The sequence below is a fragment of the Ursus arctos genome, unplaced genomic scaffold (genome assembly GCF_023065955.2).
Source record: "Ursus arctos isolate Adak ecotype North America unplaced genomic scaffold, UrsArc2.0 scaffold_30, whole genome shotgun sequence".
NCBI lineage: Eukaryota > Metazoa > Chordata > Mammalia > Carnivora > Ursidae > Ursus > Ursus arctos.
In genome coordinates, this window is record NW_026622986.1 from 12,836,785 (window position 1) to 12,862,404 (window position 25,620).

A 25,620-nucleotide genomic window follows, 5' to 3' on the forward strand; every position below is an offset into this window, starting at 1 on the left:
CCTGGAAATTCATAGTCTTCCCCTCTACTCATCTCTGCTCTTGTCCATACGCTTGCCTCCTTGTCCCTCTCTTTGCAAACATTGTTATTCTCGTGTTGTCACTCATCTTTCAGTTCCTATGGTGGAAGACAGTCTCACTGTCCAACTCCCGAATTTCTCTTCACATCTGTCTAGAAATCAGGACAGACTGGTGGTCTACCTTTTAGCCTCGACTGGGAAAATTCTCTAAAAGAGAACCTCATTGGCCTCAGTGAAGAAAGGGTCACGTGCTCAGCCCAATCGCTGGTAGCCAGAACAGAACACGGGAGGTACTGAGGCCCATCACTGTTGATCAAGAAGGCTCAGAGAGTAGGGTGAGGGCACTGAGGAGGGGAAAGGGAGAGCTGTGGTTGTTATGGGCTTCACAGAAGACCCAAAAAGTGTCACTTCAAACATATTCCCAACTTAACAGTAAGGAGAAATCGGGCCTGACAATGTGCTTAACCTAGATCCCACAGAGCTGGGTCAGAACCCCAGGTTCCTAACTCCCATCCATACCATACCTTTCCTTTACAGAGAAAAAAAATATAAAAATTCAAACCTTAAAATGTTTGTGAGTTTTAGCATTTGATAATAGGAATTTTGGGAAAGCTCCTGAAGAAAATCAACTGATTTTGTGGTCAAAGTGTTGACAGCTTTAGTGAACCAAAGTGTTGAATACATTATGAGTCTCCTTTCCTTGTTGGCCTGTGTGGTGGGCCCACTTTGATCTCTGTTGTACGAGTATCCAAGAAAGAATCTGGTGCTAAGGTCTTTTCAGTCAGCAATCTTAGAAATTGGGGCTACTTTTGCCTCATCTTGGGGCAGAAGTTTGCTTTCAATAGTCCCAGGCACCAGATCAGGAGCTCTGTGTGATTTTCACTCAAGTGGAACAGAATCTCTGGTGTCTTGCAGAAAGTTCTTCCAAACACTATTTATACGTGAGTCTACTTAGGTCAGCCTTGAAAACGCACCCAAATTTGTTCCCCTTTCATGAAAAGCTAGCCACAAATTTGGATGTGAGGGAAGTACCATCTTTGGGGTGCAGCCAGCGAGGAAGGAACTATGGGATTAAGACAGTAATCCTGTATCATAATTTATAATAACTGCAGCATTTTGTGCATGTTGTGGCCGACAGGACAAAGACCCAGGTAACAGAGTAACTGCGAGGCAAAATAAAACAAAACATAGGGTTTGATCGAGTTTACAAGAAACAAGATTTAAGGTGCCAGGAGACAGACTCTCCTGCTTTCAGCGGGTCTCAGAGGGAAATGAACATTTAAGCTTCTACTGTGTGTTTTACAGATTTTATTTAGTCATAGAAACAATGGCTGGTATGATACTGAAATTATCAATGATAACTGAGCCTTTGAAGTTTGAGATTTTTTTATGGCTTGATATATGGCCAGTTTTTATAAATGACCCACATGTGTTTAGGTACAATGCACTGTAAATGTTGCTTAAAACAACCTTGCTAAGCATGTGGCTCAAGCCGTCCACAGCCTAATATCTAGTCTGCTTGATGCATCGATTACTCGGAAGAATGTGTTAAAATTCCCTCTAATGAAGGTGGATTTGTCAATAGCGTATCATTTTTCTGACAAATTCTGCCTTACATATTCTGACACTTAATATTAAGTATAAATGAAATTTATTTGTATATTTTCCTGGCAAATTGAACGATATACTTCTGTGTACTGCTCTTCGTTTATTGTATTCCTATAGCTATACCATCTGTTTTCGGTGATTTGCCTGAAAAATCTTTCTATGCACTGACTGTCGCACTTTCTACAGCATGATGTTGAGGCTGACCGCTTGTACATGGCATACAAGTGGATTTTGCTGTGTATCTAGTGTGGCCATCATTGTCTTTTAACTGGCAGGGTTTTTTTCTTAACATTTATTGTGACGATTATATATTTTTTATAACTCTTATTTTGTACTGTTTTAAATATCTTATTTTGTACCTACTATTGTCTGGATTCTTCTGGGGCTTTTTTTTTTTTTTCTATCTTCTTTTCATGTAACTAAGGATTTTTCTCTTACTCCATTTTATATCTTCTTACTGGGGGAGCCTTGGTGGCTCAGTTGGTTAGGTGGCTGCCCTCGGCTCAGGTCATGATCCCAGGGTCCTCGGATCGAGCCCTAAGTCGGGCTCCTTGCTCAGCGGGAAGCCTGCTTCTCCTTCTCCCTCTGCTGCTCCCCCTACTCGGTGTGTCAAATGAATAAAGTCTTTTTAAATAAATAAATAAATAAATAAATCTTCTTATTGGAAAGTTATACACTCTGTTTCTATTTTTCAATGGCTACCTATAAGTGACAGCATCATACTTAAGAAAGTCTAAAGTTAAACAACTTTAACCAGGACAAATGAAGACTTGAGAACACTTTAATTTCAATCACACACACACACACACACACACACACACACACACACACAGACTCTATTGTTGTCCAATGTTGGAGTCTGTCTCAGAGTTTTTTTTCCTAGATTGTCTTTATCACACACTCACTCTTGAAAGATGGTATCACTCTATATAAAATTCTGGGTCGGCTGTAGATAAACTTCAGTAAATACCAAAGAACATCAAGTTCTTTGAGAAGGTTGTCCCCCTATCGTCTAGCTTCCGCTGATGCTGTTGAGAAGTTGACTGTCAAACTATCATTTCATTTCGGTCATCTTTTTGTTCTCTCCTCCGGATGATTTTAAGACTTTTCTTTATTGGGGTTCAAGGGTGGGTTTCTTTTTATTTGAATGCTTGGGAATCTTTTGAGTCTCATAATTTTAAAATATGTGGATTTCACTATTCTGGAATATTCTCATATATTTTGTTTTCAAATATTGCCTCTCCTTATCCAGTTCTGGAGATCCAGTGAAATGTATGTCAGGCCTTCTCACTATCCTTTCTATCTCTTAATTTTGTATATTTTCCCTAATGTCCTTAAGTATTTCATTTTGGGGGAACTAATGAAAACGGTATTTTTAATTTCAGATTTTAATTGTTCATTGCTGGTATTTGGAATACAATGGCAATTGACTTCTGCATATAACCTTGAATCCTGCAACCTTACCGTAATTGCTAATCAGTTCCAGGATTTTTTTTTTTGTCAATTTCTACATAAACAATCATGACATCTGCAAACAAAGACAGTTTATTTTCTTCCTCCCCAGTCTATATACCTTCTATTTCCTTATTAAGTTAGCTGGAACTTACAGTAGGATATTGAAAAGCAGTGGCAAGAGGGGACATCCTTACCTTGTTCCTGACCTTAGCAGGAAAGGTTCTAGTTTTTCACCATAAAGTAAAATGTTAGCTGTGGTTTGGGGGTAGATGTTCTTTAGCAAGTTGAGATAACTCCCCTCTACTCTTAGTTTGTTCAGACTATTTATCATGAATGGCTGTTGAATTTTGTCAAATACTTTTTTCTGCATCTATTGATATGACCATGTGATTTTGGTATTGATGATTTTCTCTATTGATTTCCTGTTTTCAATTTCATTGATTTCTGCTTTAACTTTCATTTCTCTACTTCTGCTTATTTTGGATTTAATTTACTCTTCTCAGGGAGGAAGATTAGATTATTGGTTTTAGATCATTCTTCTTTTCTACTCTATGCATTCAGTGCTACCAATTTCTCTTTAAGCACTTCATCCCACGGATTTTGAGAAGTTGTATTTTCATCAAATACTGTTTCATTCCTCTTGAGATTCCTTCTTTGACTCATATGTTATTTTGAAGTGTGTTGTTTAATCCCAGTCTTTGGAGATTTTCCAAGTATCTTTCTGCTATTAATTTATAGTTTAATTCCATCATGATCTGAGAGCAGACATTGTATGATTTATAATCTTTTAAACTTGTTGGGGCGCCTGGGTGGTTTGGTTGGTTGAGTGTCTGACTTCGGCTCGGGTTGTGATCCTGGGGTCCTGGGGTCGAGTCCTGCATCGGGCTCCATGCTCAATGGGGAGTCTGCTTCTCCTTCTCCCTCTGCCTGCCTCTCCCCCTGCTTGTGCTCTGTCTGCAAAAAAAAAATAAATAAATAAAATCTTTTAAAATAAATAATAAATAAATAAATAAATAAATAAATTTGTTAAGGTTTGTTTTATGGCCCAAAATATAGTGTGTCTTGGTGAATGTTCCATGTAAGCTTGAGAAGAATGTGTATTCTGCTGTTATGAGATAAAATAACCAATAGATGTTAATTATATCCAGTTGATTGATGGTGCTGATGAGTTCAACTGTGTCCTTACTCATTTTCTGCCTGCTGGATCTGTCCATTTCTGACATAAGGGTGTTGAAGTTTCCAGCTATAATAGTGGACTCATCTATTTTTCCTTGCAGTAATAGTTTTTGCCTCATGTGTTTTGACATTCTGTTGTTAGGCACATACACATTAAAGAGTGTTATGTCTTCTTGAAGAATAAACCCTTTTATCATTCTGTAATGAGCTTATTTATCCTTGATACTTTTCCTTGCTCTGAAATTAATCTAGCTATTCCAACTTTCTTTTGTGTATGTTAGTGTGGCGTATCTTTTTTCCAACCTTTTAATTTTAATCTCTATGTGTCCTTGTATTTAAAGTGGATTTCTTGTAGCCAGAATATAGTTGGGTCTTGCTTTTTGACCCACTCTGATAATCTCTGTCTTTTAATCAGTGCATTTAGACCACTAATGTTTAAATCGATTATTCATGTGGTTAGATTACTATCTACCATATTTGTTACTGTTTTCTACTAGTTGTCCTTGTTCTTTGTTTCTCCTTTTGTCTTCCACTCTTTTTCTACCATTTGTGGTTTTATTTTTTTAAAGATTTTATTTGACAGAGAGGGAGAGAGAGAGAGCACACACAGAGAGCAGGGGGAGCAGCAGAGGGAGAAGGAGAGGCAGGCTCTCCGCTGAACAGGGAACCCGATGCAGGACTCGATCCCAGGACCCTGGAATCATGACCTGAGCCAAAGGCAGATGCTTAACTGATTGAGTCACCCAGTCACCCCCCATTTGTGGTTTTAACTGAACATTTATATGATTCCATTTTCTCTCCTTTTTTATACTTTTTTTTTTTAACTTTGTTAGTGGTTGCTCTGGAGTTTGCAGTATATATTTACAAGTAATCCAAATCCTCTTTCAAGTAACATTACAATGCTTCATAGGCAGTGCAAGTAGTTTATAACAAAATATTTTTTATTCTTCCCTCCTGTGTCTTATATCATTACTGTCCTTGATTTCATTTACACATAAGCCATAATCATCTAATACATTGTTGCTAGTGTTGTTTTTAACAAACTGTTATCTATTACATTAATTAAGAATAGGAAAAATAAAACTTTCTTTTATCTTCACTTATTCCTTTTCTAATGCTCTTTCTTTCTTTATGTAGATCTGAGTTTCTGACCAATATCATTTTCCTTTTCTCTGAAGAATTTCTTCAAGCATTTTTTGCATGGCAGGTCTGCTGGCAACAAATTTCTTTTCTCTCTCTCTCTCTCTCTCTCTCGTTTTTTTTGTTTGTTTTTTGTTTGTTTTCTTGTCTAAGAAAGTCTTTATTTGTCCTTCACTTTTGAAGGATAATTTTGTAGGATACAGAATTCCAGTTTGGTGGTGTGTTTTTTTTTTTTTTTCCTCTCAACACTTTAAATATTTCACTCCATTCTCTTCTTGCTTGCATGCTTTCTGTGAAGTCAAAAGTAATTCTTATCTTTTTTCTTCCATTTATGATTTGTTTTATTCTTCTGGCAACTTCTGGGATTTCTTCTTTATCTTTGATTTCCTAGATTTTGAATATGATATGTTTAAATACTGGAGGTGGTGTTTGGGGGGTGTTTATCCTGCGTGGTATTCTCTGAGCTCCCTGGATCTGTAGTTTGGTGTCTGACATTAATTTGGGAAAATTCTCAGTCATTACTTCTCTTCCTTTCTTCCTAGGATGTGTATAATATACCTTTTGTAGTTGTCCCATAGTTCTTGGATAATCTGTTTTCTTTTGTCGTCTGTCTTTTTTCTCTTTGCTTTTCAATTTTAGAAGTTTCTATTAACATATCCTAAAGCTCAGAGATTCCTTCTTTAGCTGTGTCTGGTCTATTAATGACACCATCAAAGGCATTCTTCATTTATGTTACAGTGGTTTTGATCCCTAGCATTTCTTTTTTATTCTTTCTTAGATTGTCCATCTCTCTACTTACATTATCCATCTATTTTTGCCTGTTGTCCACTTTTTCCGTTAGAGCCCTTAGCATGTTAACCATGGTTATTTTTAAATCCTGGTCTGAGAATTCCAACATTCCTGCCATATCTGACTGTGGCTCTGATGCTTGCTTAGTCTCTTCAAACTGCTTTTTCCCTTTTAGTATGCCTTGTGATTTGTGAAAGCTGGACATGATGTGTTGGGTAAAAGGCACTGTGGTTAATATGTCTTTAGTGATGTGTGGTAAGGTATGGAGAAGGGGAAGTGTTTTATAGTCTTGTGATTAGGTCTCAGTCTTTTAGTTAGCCTGTGACACTGGGCACTGGTCTGTGCACAAGTGCTTCTCAGTTTTTTTCCCCCTTACTTGGGAAAAGATGGTTACAGGGTTAGAGTCGAGTATTTCCCTTTCCCCACATGAAAGGCTAGAGGAGGCTGGAGTTGGCATTTCACTTTCCCCTGGTCAGTTACGCTGTGATAAAACCTCACTAGGTTAGGCTCAGTAAAACATTTTTTTTTTCCTGAGGGCAGGTCTTGTTAAGAAGAATGGAATGCTCTGTCATATTTCAAAGTGGCTACTTTCCCTCTTTCCCTGCTGGAAACATGAGGGGATTTTTCTCAGATCTTCACTGTGAGAACCTGGTATAACTCCTGGAGATAAAACCCACAAAAGTGTGGAAATGGTGCCTGAGACTAGATCTCCTTGAAGTTCCTGTCAGACTTGTAACACATCTCTCTCAAAAATCCAATAACTAAAGCAGATCGAAAATAAGTAAGAATGAGTAGCACAACTAAAAACATTGATCCAGTAAAATACATAGTATTTACATTAACTTAAAGAATACACGTTCTTATCAAATATGCATGAAACAGTTATATTTTTCTATGTATTAGGACACACAGAAAAAAAACAAACTCCCCCAAATTGGTATAGTCTCTGGCCACAAAGTGAAATAAAACAGATAACTACAAAAGAATAGCCAAAACATAAAATGAAAAAGCCAACCCACTTGGAAAGTTAAAGCAACTTCCATAGAACTCTTAGGTTAAAAATAAAATCAATATGAGGGGCCCCTGGGTGGCTCAGTCGTAAAGCGTCTGCCTTCGGCTCAGGGCGTGATCCCGGCGTTCTGGGATCGAGCCCCACATCAGGCTCCTCCGCTATGAGCCTGCTTCTTCCTCTCCCATTCCCCCTGCTGTGTTCCCTCTCTCGCTGGCTGTCTCTCTCTCTGTCAAATAAATAAATAAAATCTTTTAAAAAAATAAAAAATAAAATCAATATGAAAAATGCAGATTAATGGGGCGCCTGGGGGGCTCAGTCAGTTGGATGTCTGGCTTCAGCTCAGGTCACGATCCTGGATCCTGGGATTGAGCCTCACATCAGGCTCCCTGCTCAGAGGGGAGTCTGCTTCTCCCTCTTCCTCTGACCCTCCTGCTCATGCTCTTGCTCTCTCCCTCTCAAATGAATAAATTTTTAAAAAATGCAGATTACTTAGAAACTAATGACAATGAAATAGCCAAAGCAATACTCACTAGAAATTTTATAGTCTTAGTTTCATATATTAGAAAACAAGATTAAAAATAAATGAACTAAGAGTGTACTAAACCAAGAAAGTCAAAAGAACAAAAAAAAATAAACCTAAAGAAATTGAAAGATTTCACTTACAAAGAGAAAAATAAAAATTAAGCAGAAGATCAAAAAAATAAATAAACAGATGACCTGAAAAGACCAACATAAAAGACTACGATTTAGCAAATTTAATCAAGGATAAAAGATCGAGAATATATATTAAGAAGTTTAGAAACAAGTACAGGGACAAAATTACAGCTATGGAAGAAATTAAATATTATAAGACAATAAATAGCACATATAATATACATCAACAAAATTAAGCATCTTGATGAATTAGATTATTTTTTTGAGAAACAAAATAATTATCAACTTGGATGCAAGAGGATAACTGTAGTCTCATAATCACAGGAAGAAATGAAAAGACACTGTTTTCATCCACCTAGTATCTAATTTCCCTTTCTTCTTAATTAAAAGATCTAATTGGAATGGCAACATACCTGGTTAAAAATAGTTTCCTAGACTCACTTTGCAGCCAGGAATGGTCATGTGACCCAGCCCTTGCCAATGAAATACAAAAATAGAAATGAGATGTAAGTAAAAGACTGTTGGGGATTTCTAGGAAGGATTTTTGTTTCCCTGTTACAGGCACCCTCCCTTCTTCCCCATTCCCTTCCTCCATCCTGACTGGACCGAGGATCAGAGCTTAGAGGTCATCAGTTATTTACTGACCATGAAGCAACAAGCAGAAGACCAACGCAATGCCATAAGCAGATGCGGGAATGGAAGGGAAAGTCTGGGCCCCTCAGGGCATTGCTGAGCTGCTGCACCAGCCTCAGAATGCTTGGTCATACACTTCCCTTTGTCCGACTCAAACAAACCTCAATGTGGTCAAAACAATGTTAGTCAACTTGCAGTTATTTGCAGCTGAACAAAAAGAATTTTCAATTCTCAGATGATGTAAATATCTAGTTAAAAACAAAGAAGACTAAAGCAATTCATTGAAAGCTGTAAGGATATGAGTTCAACAACATCGCTAGATCCAAGATGAACCATAGAAACCAGAAACTGTCCTATGTACCAGTGATGCCCATTTAGACAATGTAGTATAAAAATGATCTCATCCACCATAACAACAAAAACTACAATATATCTAAGAATTGATATAAGAAATCTTCAAAGCCTATATGAAGAAAACTATAAATCTTTATTACAGGACATAAGAGAAAACGGTAGGAAACAGATACAGACAGCCCTTGCTTTGCATAGTTCCAATTACCACAATTTAGTTAAATAACACTAGTGCTCCAACATTTGCTACCATGGTATTATAACAGTGAGTAATTGGGTAAATTACAAACTTCACTGTTAGCGTTACAGTCCACAAATCACTGTATTAAAAACAGATGAATATCATGATCATGATATTCTTTCAAAGTCTGTTAGTGATTGATTACTGTGTATTTGTCATTCAGTTTATGCATAGACAGCAAAGTATGTAGTTGCATTGGCTCCTTGTCTCCCAGTGGTAAACCCACGTGACATTTTATAAAAATGATCATCAAAAAAGGGAAATTGGCCAAGAAGATGAAACTGCAACACATAAATGAAAAATGATAATACTGAAAGTGAAATTCAAATTGAACATAAATGGAGTTATAGAAAAAAATAGTGGCAACTCAATAAGGCATAGAAAAGATCCTTGCTCTGTATTATGAGTTACATGACAAGAAAAAAGGCAAGCACTGTTCAAGCCACTCTCCATAAATTTCTTGCTCAATGTTTCTAATGTTTTAAATTGCAGTGCACTAAATAATAGTTTTACTATTTTATTTCCCTGTATATCTATAGCCAACAATGAAAGAGTTTTTAAGGTTTTGACCAAAATTTTTGAAGATCACGAAACAATCATAATTTTTCTCATTGATTATTAAGATCACTTTGCATGGTTTTAGTTTGCATGGCCATTTTTACAGTCCTGCAGTACCATGCAAAATGAAGAATGCCTGTAGTATGTTCCTGGATGGGAAAACAATGTTGAAAAGATGTCGATTCTTTCCAAGTCACCCTATAATTTTTTTTTTTCTGAAGATTTTATTTCTTTATTTGACAGAGAGACAGCCAGGGAGAGAGGGAACACAAGCAGGGGAAGTGGGAGAGGAAGAAGCAGGCTCATAGCGGAAGAGCCCGATGTGGGGCTCGATCCCATAACGCCAGGATCACGCCCTGAGCCGAAAGCAGACGCTCAACAACTGAGCCACCCAGGCGCCCCTATAAATTTATTTTTTTTAAGATTTTATTTATTTATTTGCCAGAGAGAGAGAGAACACAAGCAGGCGGAGCAGCAGGCAGAGGGAGAAGCAGGCTCCCTGCTGAGCAAGGAGCCCAATGCAGGGCTCCATCCCAGGACCCTGGGATCATGACCTGAGCTGAAGCAAACACTTAACTGACTGAGCCAGCCACGTGTCCCTCACTCTATAAATTTAATATAAACCCAATCAAAATCCCAATAAGATTTTTTCTGAAAGTTGACACACATAGAAATTCATCTAAAATAATTAAATAGCGAAGGAAACATTTATTTTATTTTATTTATTTTATTTTATTTACAGAGAAAGAGAGCACATGCACGCACAAGTGGTGCGGAGGGGCAGAGGGAGAGAGAGAGAATCTTAAGCAGGCTCCATGCTTAGTAGAGCCCAATCTCACGACCCTGAGATCATGACCTGAGCCAAAATCAAGAGTCAGACGCTCAACTGACTGAGCCACCCAGGTGCCCCTATCATTACTCTTTTAAAATGTTTTCTTTGTGGGACTCCTGGGTGGCTCGGTCGGTTGAGCATCTGACTCTTAATTTCGGCTCAGGTCATGATCTCAGGGTCTCAGGGTCCTGGGATGGAGCCCCGCTTCAGGCTCCATGCTCAACAGGGAGTCCACTTCAGGATTCTCGTGCTCTCTCTCTCTCTCAAATAAATTAATTAACAAAAAAAAGATTAATGAGGGTGCCTGGGTGGATCAGTTGGTTAAGCTCAGGTCATGATCTCAGGGTCCTGTGATCGAGCCCCAGGTGGGGCTCCCTGCTCAGCGGGGAGTGGGTTTCTCCCTCTCCCTCTGCCCCTCCCCCCTGCTTGTGCTCTCTCTCTCTCTCTCATGCTCTCTCTAATAAATAAATAAAATCTTTTTTAAAAATTTAAAAAATAAAAATAAAGATTAATGATAAAATAACTGTTGAAATATACTATACTGTCAGTACTATACAATCAAAATAATTAAGAGTTGCATTGCTAGAAGAGTTGAAAAAAAGTCTAGCAGTGAGCTCAAAGACATGAGAACTTAATATAAAATAAAAGTATTTCAAACATCTATGAAAAGGATAAAGTATTTGACAAATAGTGTTGGGACACTTTCTGTCAATGTGGCAAAAACAATCAACAAATCCCAAAGGGATTAAAAGTACACATTCTAAAAATACTAGAAGAAAATATGAGGAAATACTTTTTATAAAATTTAAATAATACAAACCACACATCAAATCCAAAAATGCTTTTTTAAATTGACAAATTCAAACATATGAAAATTAAAAACCTGTTTAAAAAGACACCATTAAAGAATAAAGTACTGATGATAGAAAAGAAACACTATTTATTACATGAAAAACAAAACTTATCTGCTACACGAATAATTAAAATTGATATTAAAATAATAAATCAGATTTTCATGTATCAGACTGGGAAAAATATATAAAACAAATATCCAATGCTTAGGGTGTGGAGAAGCTAGTATTGTGATACATCATTGGGAATATTAATTAGTAAAGCCTTTTGGGGGTTCAATTTGGCAGTATACATAAACATTTTTAATGCATATACTTTTTGACCCAATTAATTCTATTTGTAGGACTCTACAGAGACATACAGACAAGGACGCTCTATTTATAATGGAAAAAAATCTGGAAGCACAATTGGGCACCAAATATGTAATGAAGTCACAAAATACGGTATAGCTATACTATGGAATATTTTTGAACCATTAAAGCAAATGAAGGAGATCAGTACATATTCATATTGAACATTAATATATGTAACTGAATAAAAGGTAGTTTACAAAACAGTAGGTCAGGTATGTCCCTAGTCACAGAAGCCTGTGCACTTATATATGTACATTGGTTTATAGGTATGTACATGAACAGCAGAAGTCTAAAAAGAAACAAGCCTCATAAAGCCTATTTACCTCTGGGATACAGAATGGGTATAGGAAAGAGGGGAAGTGCAGTGTGAAGGATGACTTCCACCATTTATTCAATATACTTCTTAAAACATTTTTTACACAAGCATGTATTACCTAACATGAGCAAGTACTACTTTAACAGTTAAATAATAGATGGTCACCTTAAAATTTTGTGAGGTTAGGACTTTTCTTTAGTTTTAATAGTGTATTTTTTTGCTTTTTTTGTTCTTAGCTCATGTCATTTAATTTTAGGGAAGGTTTATAACTCAGATATTTGCTGTCATTTAATAAGCTTTGTAAAGCATTTCAAATATTCACAAAGCATTAAGCGTCTAATCTGCAGTCTCTAAATCATTTCCCTGATCGGGGCCTCCTTAGAAAAATGACTGGCTCCAGGGCTAAGGCAAGACATACACATGATGCACCTGGAACATCTTACCCCATCAGAAAACAAAGACGCTATGAAAACCTTCTAAGATCATGTACACGAGGAGCCATCTGAATAAAACCTCACTGGCCATACATGGGACAATTTGTACATCAGTAAAGATAATAACTGCAATAGTCTAGGCACATAAAATGTGCTTAAATTCAAGAGTTCCTAATGATACTAAAACAAATAAACAAGCCTACTGGCTGTCTTTGGAGCATGCTTGGGAACCAATTCTTTGCCTTTCCGTATCTCAGGATAACCAAATAATTAATGATAGAAAGTTTTCCTTTATAGAAGGATTCCAGCTAACAAATGAATGACAGGATTAGATTATCATTTTACAACCTTATTGAATCAACGGGTCCAGGAGATGACTGTCAGTGGCTACTGATATCACAAAAAGAGACAGATGATATGCCCTTGGTGGAAGTGCACACACTTGCCTTCTGATGGCAAGTATTTCCTCCGATAAATTTCTATAAGAAATACAGGCGACAGAGCAACATGTTAAACGATACCACAGAGATGCAATGAGCAAAATGCAGACTCTGGGGCACACTATGGGATACGTGACCTGGTTTCTTCAACCAGAACAAAACAAAAAATTGCAAGGAAAAGGAAGATGCAGGTGGTTGTACCCAAAAATATCAAAAGAAACTCGAGAGATTTTGTCATCTAATTTGAATATATAGTCCTTACTTGGATCCCAATACAAATAAACAACTATGAAATAATAATGGTAGTGATAATAACTTAAAAACAACAGGAAACATCCAAAAACTAGTTATTGGATTTGATGGATTAGGGAGCTGTTCAGTTGCCTTAAGGTGATAATGGTATTGTATGTGTTTTCAATCATTAACGTTTGGAGATGTATACAGAAATATTTGTAAATTAAATGAAACACATATGGGAACTTATGTGGGGATACAGAAATTATACCTCAATTAAAACAATAACTAGAAATGAGGGGAAGTGTGTAGGGATGTAGCTGAAATAACACTGATCATGCATTGATAATTAAGAAGCTGGCTGGAAAATCAGGTTCATTAAACTATTCTCTTTACTTTGGCTAATGTTTGAAAATTACCATAACAGATGAAAAAGCTCTAGGAGTACAGTAAAACTACATACTTATCGGATGTGCCCCCACAACACTGGGTACACAGCATGTCTTAGATGAATACTTACAAGTTCATTAAAAGATTCCCATAAGATTTTTCAGTTATTGACAATAACTCACACAGTTTGCCAAACGTATTTTATTATTCCACTAACGTTATTTGTTAGAACAAAAATGATCACAAAGTTGTTCCAAAGAATAGGTCCAGTTTATTTGATTAAAAAATATTTGCATACACAATCCTTTTTATGAAATGTGGGGTTGTCATCAAAATGTAGTCATTAAGAATTTATCGAATAGATCATTCTATGTCGAATTCAATGACAGTAGTCCTTAATTTATTTACCCTAAATTAAGATGAGCAGCTAACTCTGAGGTCTTTAGCCCAGGAAGGAGTAGGTGAGGAGTAGCCTGCTTTCTCAGCTGCAGAATGCTTCTGGAAAGGATGCTGAAGGATGTGCTGGAGAAGACGGACCTGGCAAACAGTCGAAGGACATAGATACAGATTTCTTCCTCAGGAGCCTTACCAACCCTCTAAATTCCCAGAATGACAGGTTAAATTTATATTTCTTTGAAAACGTTTCAACATTTTATGTTTTTTTTAAATTTCAACTACAGTTGTTACTTAAAATTTCTATCATTCCATAAAAAGTGCCTTTAAGTACTAGTTTTGTGCTAAAACAGGACAGCAAATATGTACCCTGTCACAAAGACTACATATATATGTCCCAATAATTTTGAAGTTCTTTTGCAACATGAAGAGAATTATAGTTTTCTAAAATATTTACAAAAATAAAAGAATGTCAGTGGTTTGCAGTTTTTCCCAATCAAGGACATGGATTCCAACTCATGCTGCTTCCTCATTTGCAATTTGACCCATGGTAATAGACCGAGGCATCAAAGAACACAACCCTTTCAGCAATAATTCTAGGATCAAAATGTATATTTTCATCCAGTTATAAAATAAATAAGTCGTGGGAATGTAATGTACACCATGGTGACGATAGTTAAAAATACTGTACAGCATATTTGAAAGTTGCTAAGAAAGTAGATCTTAAAAGAACTCATCACCAGAAAAAAATTTTCTAACGAAGTATGGTGATAGGTATTAACTAGACTTATGTGGTCATAGTTTTGTAATATATACAAATATTGAATCATCATGTCATACACCTGAAAGTAATATAACGTTATATGTCAACTATACCTCAATTAAAATATACTTTTTGTTGTTTCTGCCATTTTCTTAGGTATTAATAAAGGAATGCTTGGTTCTGATAGAAAAAGATACATGATTATCTATACTAAGAAAATACACCAAGAGGTCAAAGAGAGGGTATTACTGTGTTACGAATATTTTAAATAGGAAGACTCGTCATAATCAATATGGTGCTCTTAGAGCCCCTCTTAACTTCCCCCAGGTGCTTTCTATACATATCTTTTACTGCAGTTAGTTTTATGCCTATCTAATCTCACCTGCTAGCTAAAAATCTCCCTGGATACATTTTTATATACTTCTTCATAGCACCTCACATAGATTTTTAAGAAATGTTTGATGCAGGCAGGTAAACACAAGTCGTATGTGTAAAGGGTTACCTGTATAGAGGTTTAACAAAATCTTTTTCCTTCCTTGCATGAGAATTGACCCTTAATTAACTTTCCAGGTCTGTTCCTCTAGTCACTTGATAAGGTAGTATGACAACTATATAAATATCGCCATATAACAATGCTTATGACTGACCAACAGCATCTGGATGGGAGAAGCATAAATACCTGGTGATGCTTTCGGCTTTCTCTAGTGTGGTGACTTGGTACAAGGCAGGTCTCTTGTGGGGACACTGGAAACTATGCCTAAGGAGTTGTGACAAGGGATAGTGGTTTCTATGGAACATGAAGCTTTGAAGCCAGGGCTGCCCCTGCATCTTCCCAGTGTGGACCTCGTCTCTTTACACCTGAGCTTTGCGGCTGCGCCGGGCTGCTGCCATGGGCCACCACAAGAACTCCTGCAAACGAGGACCCTGATGTTGTCCCGCTGGGAAGCCAGGTCTGTCCTCTGTCCGTCTGAGTTGAGTGGGGCCAAGAGCAGCCTGTGTTAGCCTTATGAATCTGAATGTTCACTTGAACCTAGGAAGACACCTCCTCACCCACGATGGGCACTGCACCCTCACTCAAATATAATTTGGGGGAAGGGAAGAAAACAAGTAACAAAAGATAGAGAAGGAAGGAGAAACAAGCCAACAAAACAACTGATGAAACAATGCTTCATTTCCTCAGCTTAGGTGATTTAAATATAAATACTGAGCCCTCTCCCTTTTCTTTGTCTTTCTTTGATACCATAAAAAGATTACATTTTAAACTATTTTATTTTCTAAAGCGAAAACGTAGATTTGTCAGGCTAATGAAACTACTGAAACAAAAAGTTAATGCAAGTTCCCGATTAGACATAGGGCCCGATTAGACAGGCGCCATAGGGGCGCCTGGGTGAATCAGGTAAGCGTCCGACTCTGGATTTCAGCTCAGGTCACTATCTCAGGGTCATGAGATCAAACCCCGAATCAGGCTCCGCACTCAGTGGGGAGTCTGCTTGAGATTCTCCCTCTCCTTCTCCCTCTGCCCCTCCCCCCCACTCATGCATGCTCTCGCTCTCTCTCTAAAATAAATCAATCTTAAAAAAAAAAAAAGAAATAGCAAAAACAGTTTTTCTCTCATGCCAACTCTGATCAGTTGGTAGTGACCACATACGTGCTGTGGTAAGAATGATTCTGAGGTGGCATCAGTGTCAGAGGGAAAGAGAGCCATGAGCATGATATCTTTTCCAGTGCAGGACAGTGACAGCACAAGTGCCAAGGCCATTCCTCTTCTAAAAACATATTACATGCACTGCATTTTAAATAACTGATTATGAAGTATTTGAAGCATACAAGAAGGTATGCAGAACAATACAATGAACACCGTGTAACCTCCACTCAGCTTCAGAAATCAAATACTTCCAATATGATTGGAGCCCAGGAGGAGTCTCCTTCCATAACTCAAATTTCTTCCTTCCCTCAAAGTACCCGCTGTCTGAAGAGGATGTTTATCATCTTTATTCGTTTCATTACTTTCATTATATATGCACGCGTCCTTGCGTGACGTATAATTTTGCATGTTTTACACTGTATTTAAGTGGTGCTTGTTATACGCCTTTGCCACTTGCTTGTTTTGCTTAACATTATACGTGGGGTTCATCCAGGTAGATGCATGTAGACTTAGTTCATCCGTCTTCACTGCTGTCAGGATTAATTTAAGTGGACCCCCGTGGCTAGTGCCATGGACACCTGCTAGAAGCGAAAAGCGAATTCCCTCTGGAGAGATACACCCTTAAATCAGGCTTCACTGGATCTCGGAGACGGAAATCCAAAATTCCAAAACAGAAGCAATAAACAGCAGAATCAGACCCTCAGAAGTTCGAATAATAGAGAATATAAATGAATCTTTAAAATTTTAAATACATTAAAGAATAAATTAGAAAATATGAAAAAAAAGATTCACTGAAAAAAAAAGGGAGACGAGGCAGCAAGAATTCTGGGAAGCTGGTGCTGGCAATGGTCTAGTTCAGCATGTCTACAAACAAAATAAGTGTGCTTATAATATGATACGTTTAAAATCAATAAAAATAAAGCCAGAAGCCTCAAACACCTTACCTCTGAAAAATCATTCCTTTCTGCTTTTCGCACTGCAGACTCTGCCATCCAGTTCTTCAGGACATACCTGGGATTAACAGCTTAAGAGGGAAAAGCATGTTTTGGAACAATAAATTACTAAGTCCGTATAGGCCATATGAAATTATCCCCCAAACTAGATAAGCTTTAAGGACTGTGCTGGAAAGTGCAAATGAGAAGAAGCGATCAGCATCAGTCAATTTTTATTATTTACAAACAATGTACACTGTCTATTACCTTATGGTACAGAAAACACTTTTTTGAGCGTATGAGCAATACCGTGTTTGGTTTTTCTCTTCAAAGGTGTTGCATCATTACTGTGGTTTTTCACCCTGTTCAGTTCACTAAGCACTTTCTAAAGCATGGAGAAAGTAGTGAATGTATCTGAGTTAGGCCTGTTAGCCTAAGTGGAGGGTGGGGGAGAGAAGTTGCTGCTTTTAATATTTTTAAGCTCAGAATTCAGTTCCGACTTAGTAGTACTGCTTAATGTTAACGCTGCCAAGAGCAAACATGAAAGGTTACATGCAGGCAAAACTCTTTACAAATTTATATTTTTGATAGTGACCACTCATTTTGTCATTTTAAAGTATTATAATAATGGCACATTTAGAAAAATTCCGGAAACCATGTCTTTAGTTGAGATGAGACTTTTCCAAAATAATTTATCAACTGAGTGGAGAGGAGGGACGCTTCTCCCCACTAGCTCAACAGAAATTCTGAGTGGACTCCGGGAATCATCATTTTGTGATTCTCAACAGCCTGCTGAGCTAGCTACTCAAATGGAGGAAACATACAAAGTCCCTTTCAACTTGGTTTTAACGATCAGCCAAGATATGACATATAATCTAATGATATAATAAGAAGTGCTATGGGACCCAGTAATTCTGTAGGAACATAGTCTATGAAAACAAATTTAAACATAAAAAAGTATTATTTATATTAAGGATAACTAGAAACAATTTAAATACTTAGTAGGGGAATAGTTAAGTAAAACACTGCATATCCTTTCGAAGAAATATTATGTAGCCGTTAAAAATGTTACATTATAAAGAATGAAGTGCAAGGGAAAATGCCTTATTTTCTCTTAGCAAAAAAAAAAAAAAAAAGCACCTAAATTATACCATTGTATGATTACTACTATATTTTTCTCCTAATCAATACACACAGAAAAAGAGAGACTAGTAGTAAATGTATCAAAAAAGTAAATAATAACTGTGTTTGGGAAAACGGGATTTTTTTCTTAGTCTTTCTGTAAATCTGCATTTTTCAAAGCTTGAAGAATTTATAAAGTACTTGTTTAAAACAAAACACATGTACACAGAAAATACATACAATCCTTAAACAAAAAGGAAACTAACAAGCAAGGGGAGTTGTGGAAACACTCAGTGTAGGCAGAGGGAGAGTGGAGCCTTCCAATGAAAAGTTTGACAAATTTGACAAACATTTCATACAAAGCTGATAATGAAATACTGTTTAAACACACTAGAAATTTCAGCTACAAGCAGAAGTGCTTTGGACCAAGTTATAAATATATGAACTACTTGGAAATCAGAAAATTATAGATCTGTTTATAAGATTCTTTGAGGAGTTATTGGAGCCTAGTTGGGAATTTTCTGTTGGTGGGTTCTTTTGGCAACAAAATTTTAAGCAGTGGTTTAGTGAGGATTATGTCCACGCACAAACCCTGCCAGAGCTCCATGCAATGTGGGAATCCCTGACCCGCTAGAGTGTTGACTCTAGTGACAGGACTCAAATTCATCTTTGTAGTTTCAACTTTAAACAACGTGACTGTACAAAAAGGGACATATTATAGGGGCTTAGTATATGTTTCTGAATAAGCAAATTTAGTGCTGGAAGAGATTTAAGACTGTTTTATTGACTACATCAGATTATAAATAAAGCATATCATTGCTCCCATCCAATTGGAAAAGCTTAATGTATCAGAAAGTTCGCAGACCCGATGGCCATAAAACACTGAACTCTTCAATTATTAAACACAACTAATCTCTCATAGGCTGGCAGTGAAAATGGTAGTTCTATTTATCATTTATCTAACTCAATAAAAATAAATTGTATTCTCATTAATTGTTAGTTATTAAAATAATTTAAGAGCAAAATTATTTCAAATATAGCATCTTCCATTGTTCCTTCTGTCTCTCTTTTTTTTTAATGTCCAGGAGGAAGAATGAAGAAGGAACTTTTTCTTCTATTATCCACAAAAGGTCTGAAATATCTACTAGAGGCCACAATTTAAATTTATACTATCACCTTAACTGAGAGCACTTTCACCTTGATTCCCAATGATCTTGCTTAATTTCTACTGAGAGTCCCAGCAGACAAAGGAAAGGTATCTGACTTGAATCACACTAGCATTCTCTTTGTGTTCTTTTTCAAAAGAGGTAAATTTGTGTTGAGCCAATCCCAGTCTGGGCCAATTCATTCTCCATGATCACTGGGCATGCCATTTGTAAGGTGGCAGACGGGAAGGTCTGTGAACTAGGCCTAGGGCTGTATTTTCCAATGAGGCTCAAACCCGGGATTTCAACATAGTTGGCCCTGAGCTCTAAACTACCTGTGTTCTAAGGACAAGTCAAGATTCTTCTGAGCATGTGCCACAAATTCACTACTAGGCACAAAGAAAGCAGAATTACACTGATGCATTTTTCAGAATCACAACCAAGTTAGTTTTATCGCACATGCAGCTGTTTTAGAGCTTTTTAAAATGTCTCCGTAGCAATATAAACCCAGCTGTATAATGCTGGAACTACAATGGCTGTGCTCAGTGCACAGTAATGACAGTAATGAAAAGCATTTATTAAATAAAATTATAGTATGATTTCCGGGCTGGGTGGGCACGGTATGACATAGAAGAGAAGTGATCAATGCCCTCTGATGGCTTATGATCGTAGAGTTATTTGGAGTCTTAAAAACAATAAATTTCATAGCGTTTTTTTTTTTTAAAATTCTAAGACCTTTAAAACACTTATCTTTGATGTTCTCATTGCTTGCAACTTGGAGCATGTACAAAAACATTTTAAAGCAAATCCTCCCCTGGAACACCTGGCTGGCTCAGCTGGTAGAGTACGCAACTCTTGACACAGGCTCGTGAGTTCAAGCCCCACGTGGGGCATGGAGCCTACTTCAAAAAACAAAAAAAACAAAAAACTTCTCCTCATCTACTATTGATTTTTTTAATATTTTGAAACAATATACAACAGCAATATATTTTTAGTCTTTTGGTTTCTAAAAAACATCATCATCCCAGTCTTCCCAACAAAGATATTTCATGTACTTTACACTCACATAATAGCTGACACTTAATGAGTACTTATTATGTGCCAACTACCATCTCCCTGATGCTGTGCAACAGTCCATGAGGTAAATGCACTTTACAGATGAGGAAACAAAAGTGAGGTCAAGTGGATAGAAATGTTTTAAAATGGACTGTCATGATTGCACAGTTTTTTAAATTTAGTTTAAAAAAAATCACTGTACACTTAAAATGAACTTTGTTATGTAAATTATATCTCAATAAAGCCACTAAAAAAATACATGTCCACACCGGAAAGAGAAAAAGAGGGATGAAGGAATCAAGCGACCTGCTTAATAACATCTAGGAAAGAAATGGCCGAACCAGAGCTCAGGCACAGCTGGTCCAACTCCGGCGGCCAGGCCATACTGTCCCTCGAAGGAAAAGAAGCTCGGGTCAAGAGCTGAGAAATGAAGAGTCGATTATAAGGGAAATGAAGATTCAGACTTCACTACACTGGACCCTCTTCTTACATGGTTTATTTCTTCGTGCCTGTTCAATTCTTCAATTCCCACCCCTGGTACACACTGTTACATAATTTGGGCAATTTCTTACATATTTGCATTTTCATCTCAATTAAATATATAGTAATAATGTATGGAAGTGTACCTTTAAAAAAAATAACTGAGCTATCATTATGAACTTTTATCAGACCATTGCTCTTTGTGGAAATTGATCTTTCTCCCGTCCTCGAGAGCTCACTATTCAGCACTGACTACTTCTCTAAAATAACTGAAAGCGGCAGCCTTGAGTTCATTGGATTTCTTTCATTTACCCCCTCGTCCATCCCGTCATAACCAAACAAATCCAAATACTGAAGACTGACACCACAGGTTAGTCTTTCGATCTCTTCTTCCCCTTAACTGCTGAGTGTCCATATGCTGAACTGGCTATGAATTCTGTATGACTGCACCAGTGGACAGAAGTGGCTGGAAACGAAATCCGTGCCGAGCCCCAAAGAGATCACTCACTTCAATGTAAAAGCTAAACTGGGTGTTATTTCCACAATAATGCCCTGAGTTCAAGAAGCAATCTCATTCCGTAACGTACCGTGGGTTGCTAGCGTCACCCTTATTTCATTCGCATGAATCGGCCACCCTGATGACACACTCGAGCTCTGTATACAAGTCCTAAGTAAGGCAACAGGCCTCAAGGACTTGGGAACGTTCTGTCTGAACTTTGACCTTATTAGAATCCACACTGCAAAAGGAACTAACTTCCAGTTTTTTCTTCTCCAAACCAAGTGTGAAGTCACATGGTAAACTGAAATTGATATATAGAGATGATTTCTTTCTAGAGCTCCCCCTTACGGGGTGTGTATTATAGCCCATGCACTGTACCAAGATACCTTATATACATTGCTCATCATTACAACATCGCTGCAAAATAGCCCCACTTTATAACAGCTAAGGGCCTTGAAACTCAGAGTTAAGTATCTCTCAGATCGTACAGCTAAAAGGAGATGCATCTGCCAGATCCCCAAACTCATTCTTTCCACCATAACCCAAACCACCTTGTCTCTCCACCATCTTTTAGGACAATATTATTTTAACATCAGTATGCAAACTTACTAAAAGCAGAACTGTTATACTCTGTTAAAGGTCATTTAGAAAAGCCCATCAATGACACTCCAACTCAACTAAACTATACTCAACTGGAATTATTCTAGTTAAAAACAAGCCATAAAAACCAAAAAACAAAACAAAACAAAAAAAAAAACCCTCGGTTCCCTCAAGTAATTACTTCTAGCTTTCAAAAAAGTGTTGCTTTTATGTGATAATCCTTAAAGTTGAAAAAATCAAAAGGTTTACTCACTTGTCATTCTTTTTCTTCTTTCAGAATCTGAATCATTTGTGTTACTAACAAGGAATAAAACAAAGGACAAAATTAACCATTGTCTCCTCGTATCTTTTTTTTCAAAAGGGTGGGCAAATCTTGGGGGGGGGGACATTTAAAAATCACATTGAATCAGTGTCTGAAAGGAAGATAGAAAATACTGAATTTGATTAAATAATATATAAAATACTACCTTGTTTAGTTATTTTAGCTAATCCCAAATCTTTTTTTTTTTTTAAGATTTTATTTATTTATTTGACAGAGATAGAGACAGCCAGCGAGAGAGGGAACACAAGCAGGGGGAGTGGGAGAGGAAGAAGCAGGCTCACAGCGGAGGAGCCCGATGTGGGGCTCGATCCCATAACGCCAGGATCACGCCCTTAGCCGAAGGCAGATGCTTAACCGCTGTGCCACCCAGGCGCCCCATCTAATCCCAAATCTTTTATTTTTACAAATTAAAAAGGTTTATCTAAAAATTTTAAACTGTCTGATACTTTTATCTTAAACAGTTTTCTGAAAATGATTCCATTTTTTTCTTTTCTTGATATATCCTGGTCATCTTGATAAACAGCCCTCAGAGGCAATTAAACTGGGAAGGGCTATTTCTCCCTGTCTTTCTCTTCAGGGGCCACTACCTACAATGTCTTTACTCCCAAGTTTGTTGCTTCTACTTTGCTGGGATTTATGAAACAAAGTAACTTCTTACAAATTCTTAGCCAATGTGACAAGTAACAGGCAGGGCTAGAAGCCTGGGGAGCTCTCCTCCAGAGCTTAGGGCATCTGGGGAAGCAGTGTTATCAGAGTTGAAGTGAACAGACCAGTGCTCTCTGCATGGGTGACATGTTGCCACAGGCAGGTGCAAAGTACCCAGCAGTAGAAGGAAATGTTGGAACTGAAGGAAAACCTGATGGGTTGCCTCTGCTAAGGTAATCCATCACAAGCTTTTTCAGAAGTGGTTAGATGACCTTACCTGTTCAGTCTCAAAAGGTACTGGGACACCCAGGCAGGAAAAAGCTTGTGCTTCGAAATCATCTTCAGTGCCCAGAATTGCTAAATGAAAATGTGGTAATAGGCTGCTTATTATACTAATATTAGTTCTGTTTATTTTAACTTCATGTTACTTTAAATTATGTTCTTTGATAATAATTTGTAATACCAGATTTTTTTAAGACATGCTATTTCAAGTAGAAGTAGTACTAAAAAAGAGTAATATTTTCCTTTTCCTTACATGACATTCAACTGTAAAATTCTAATTCATGGTAATTCATGTAATGGCATGATTTAAGGTAAACGAAGTCCTTAGAGAGATGACACGTGAATACTTAACGTTATCCAAAAGCCTTCCTTTAAATAATGTATAATTTACTTTTAAAAACTTAATTTGCAATTGCATTTTATTTAGTCATCTATTAATTCATTCAACAAATATTTACAGAATGTCAATGCTGCACTGGGAACTATGTGAGGTGGGAAGGATATAAAAATTAATAAGACATGATTCCACTCTGAGTATCTATCCAAGAGAAATGAAAACATATGTTCACACAAAAACTTGTACTTGCGTGTTCGGAGCAGTATTTATTCACAATAGCCAGGAAGTGGAAATGACCCAAATGTCCATCAACTGGAAGTGGACCAGCAAAAGATGGTATATCCGTACAGTGGCGCACCACTTAGCAACAAAGAGGAAAGGACTGCTGCTATGGTCACAACGTGGAAGAACCCCAAAACTCGGCTCATGAAGAAGCCAAGTGAAAAAGACCACATTGTGTGTGATTCCATTTATAGGAAACATCTAGAAAGTGAAAACCTTAAGACACAAAGTAAATTAGTAGCTGCTTGGGACTAGGAATGGAAACAGGGATTCACTGCAAATGGGCACAAAGGCTCTTATTTTAGGGTGACGGAATTGTTCTAGAATCAAATCGTGGTAATAAATGCACAAATCTGTAAATTATAAAAAAATCACTGAATTATATACTTAAAGCCAGTGGAATTTTATGGCATGGAAATTATACCTCTGTACATCTGTTAAAGAAAACTTAATTAAGAGAAAACCAAATGTCACAAATGACTACCTGGGGAATGTCGAGCTCCTCTAATTGGCTTTGAGTCATCTCGCTGAGCTGCCGAAATGTCATTGTAAAATCAGCTTCTGTCTTTGCCATGAGCTAATGAAAATAATTATATTTATCAATCTCAATTCTTCAAGAATATGCTGATTAGTAATTCAAATGTTAGTCAGGAAAAAAAAAGACAAACTCACATGTAAGAGAAATGCAATTAAATCATCATCACCCTTCCTTTCTCCAAGTAACCCCAGTTTGGCTTTGAACAAGGCTCTAAATCTGAAAGAGAAATGTCGGTTTAGTTCAACTCTCACTATTTTAAGAATTGTCCTCAAACCAACTAGAATGCTTTCTTTCTTTTTTTTTTTTTTTTAAGACTTTATTTATTTATTTGACAGAGAGAGAGACAGCCAGCGAGAAAGGGAACACAAGCAGGGGGAGTGGGAGAGGAAGAAGCAGGCTCCCAGTGAGGAGCCTGATGTGGGGCTCAATCCCAGGACCCCAGGATCACGCCCTGAGCCGAAGGCAGACGCTAAACGACTGAGCCACCCAGGCGCCCCAACTAGGATGCTTTCATATCCCTATTCAGAAGGACAAACCTTGTATAATAAAGAACAGGATATCCCTCAAGAATCTGAGCTGCTCTACAGGGAGAGAAAAGGAAGGACAGTGAAACTTGATTAAAAATTAACATTCTTGAATTACATTTTACAAGAACAAAGGGAACCTTTTCACATATTAAATATAAATATGGTAATTATATTTATCAATCTCAATTCATACATTTCATAAAAATATAAAGATTAAAGCATTCTTAACCTTAAACTCATCTTGAAACAAATTAAGTTTCTATTTCATAAGATTCTTATATGTACTTTAAATCACACAAAAGCTCAACTCATTCTGAAGCTCCACTCCCTTTACTTTACTGACCTCATCCCATATGCTTCTTCGAGGCAGCCACAGGAGCCTTCTTGCTGTGCCTTACAACACCGCACACAACCTGCTCGGGGCCTTTGCACAGGCTGGTCCCTCGCCGGGAGCACCCTTCCCCCAGGCCTCCATGCGGCTTGCTCCCGTGACTCCTTCGAGCCTTTGCTTGAGGGAGGTACTGACCATCCTTTTAAATCTGCAAACCCCTCCTTTCCTTTATTCC

At 37.3% G+C, this 25,620-nt stretch overlaps 2 protein-coding genes across 8 annotated transcripts in view; one reads left to right on the forward strand and one right to left on the reverse strand.

The window, feature by feature from the left end:
- The window catches only part of APBB1IP (amyloid beta precursor protein binding family B member 1 interacting protein), a 127,026-nt gene extending 105,723 nt beyond the window's left edge, over positions 1-21,303 (forward strand). Inside the window, exon 14 of the mRNA XM_057304714.1 lies at positions 19,427-21,303. Coding sequence (XP_057160697.1) covers positions 19,427-19,438 — 12 coding nt within the window. The 3' untranslated portion in view covers positions 19,439-21,303. The remainder of the gene's footprint in view (positions 1-19,426) is intronic.
- Positions 2,937-25,620, reverse strand: part of SELENOO (selenoprotein O) — a 45,260-nt gene continuing 22,576 nt past the window's right edge. For 3 of the 7 annotated variants that reach the window (XM_057304717.1, XM_026490276.4, XM_057304719.1), the window contains 7 exons: positions 25,064-25,108; positions 24,662-24,743; positions 24,474-24,566; positions 23,366-23,445; positions 22,375-22,418; positions 17,232-17,311; positions 13,738-14,023 (listed from right to left, as the gene is read on the reverse strand). In XM_057304717.1, coding sequence (XP_057160700.1) covers positions 13,901-14,023; positions 17,232-17,311; positions 22,375-22,418; positions 23,366-23,445; positions 24,474-24,566; positions 24,662-24,743; positions 25,064-25,108 — 547 coding nt within the window. In that variant the 3' untranslated portion in view covers positions 13,738-13,900. The other 4 variants (XR_003313590.3, XM_057304715.1, XM_057304716.1 and 1 more) reach the window with 4 other exon arrangements.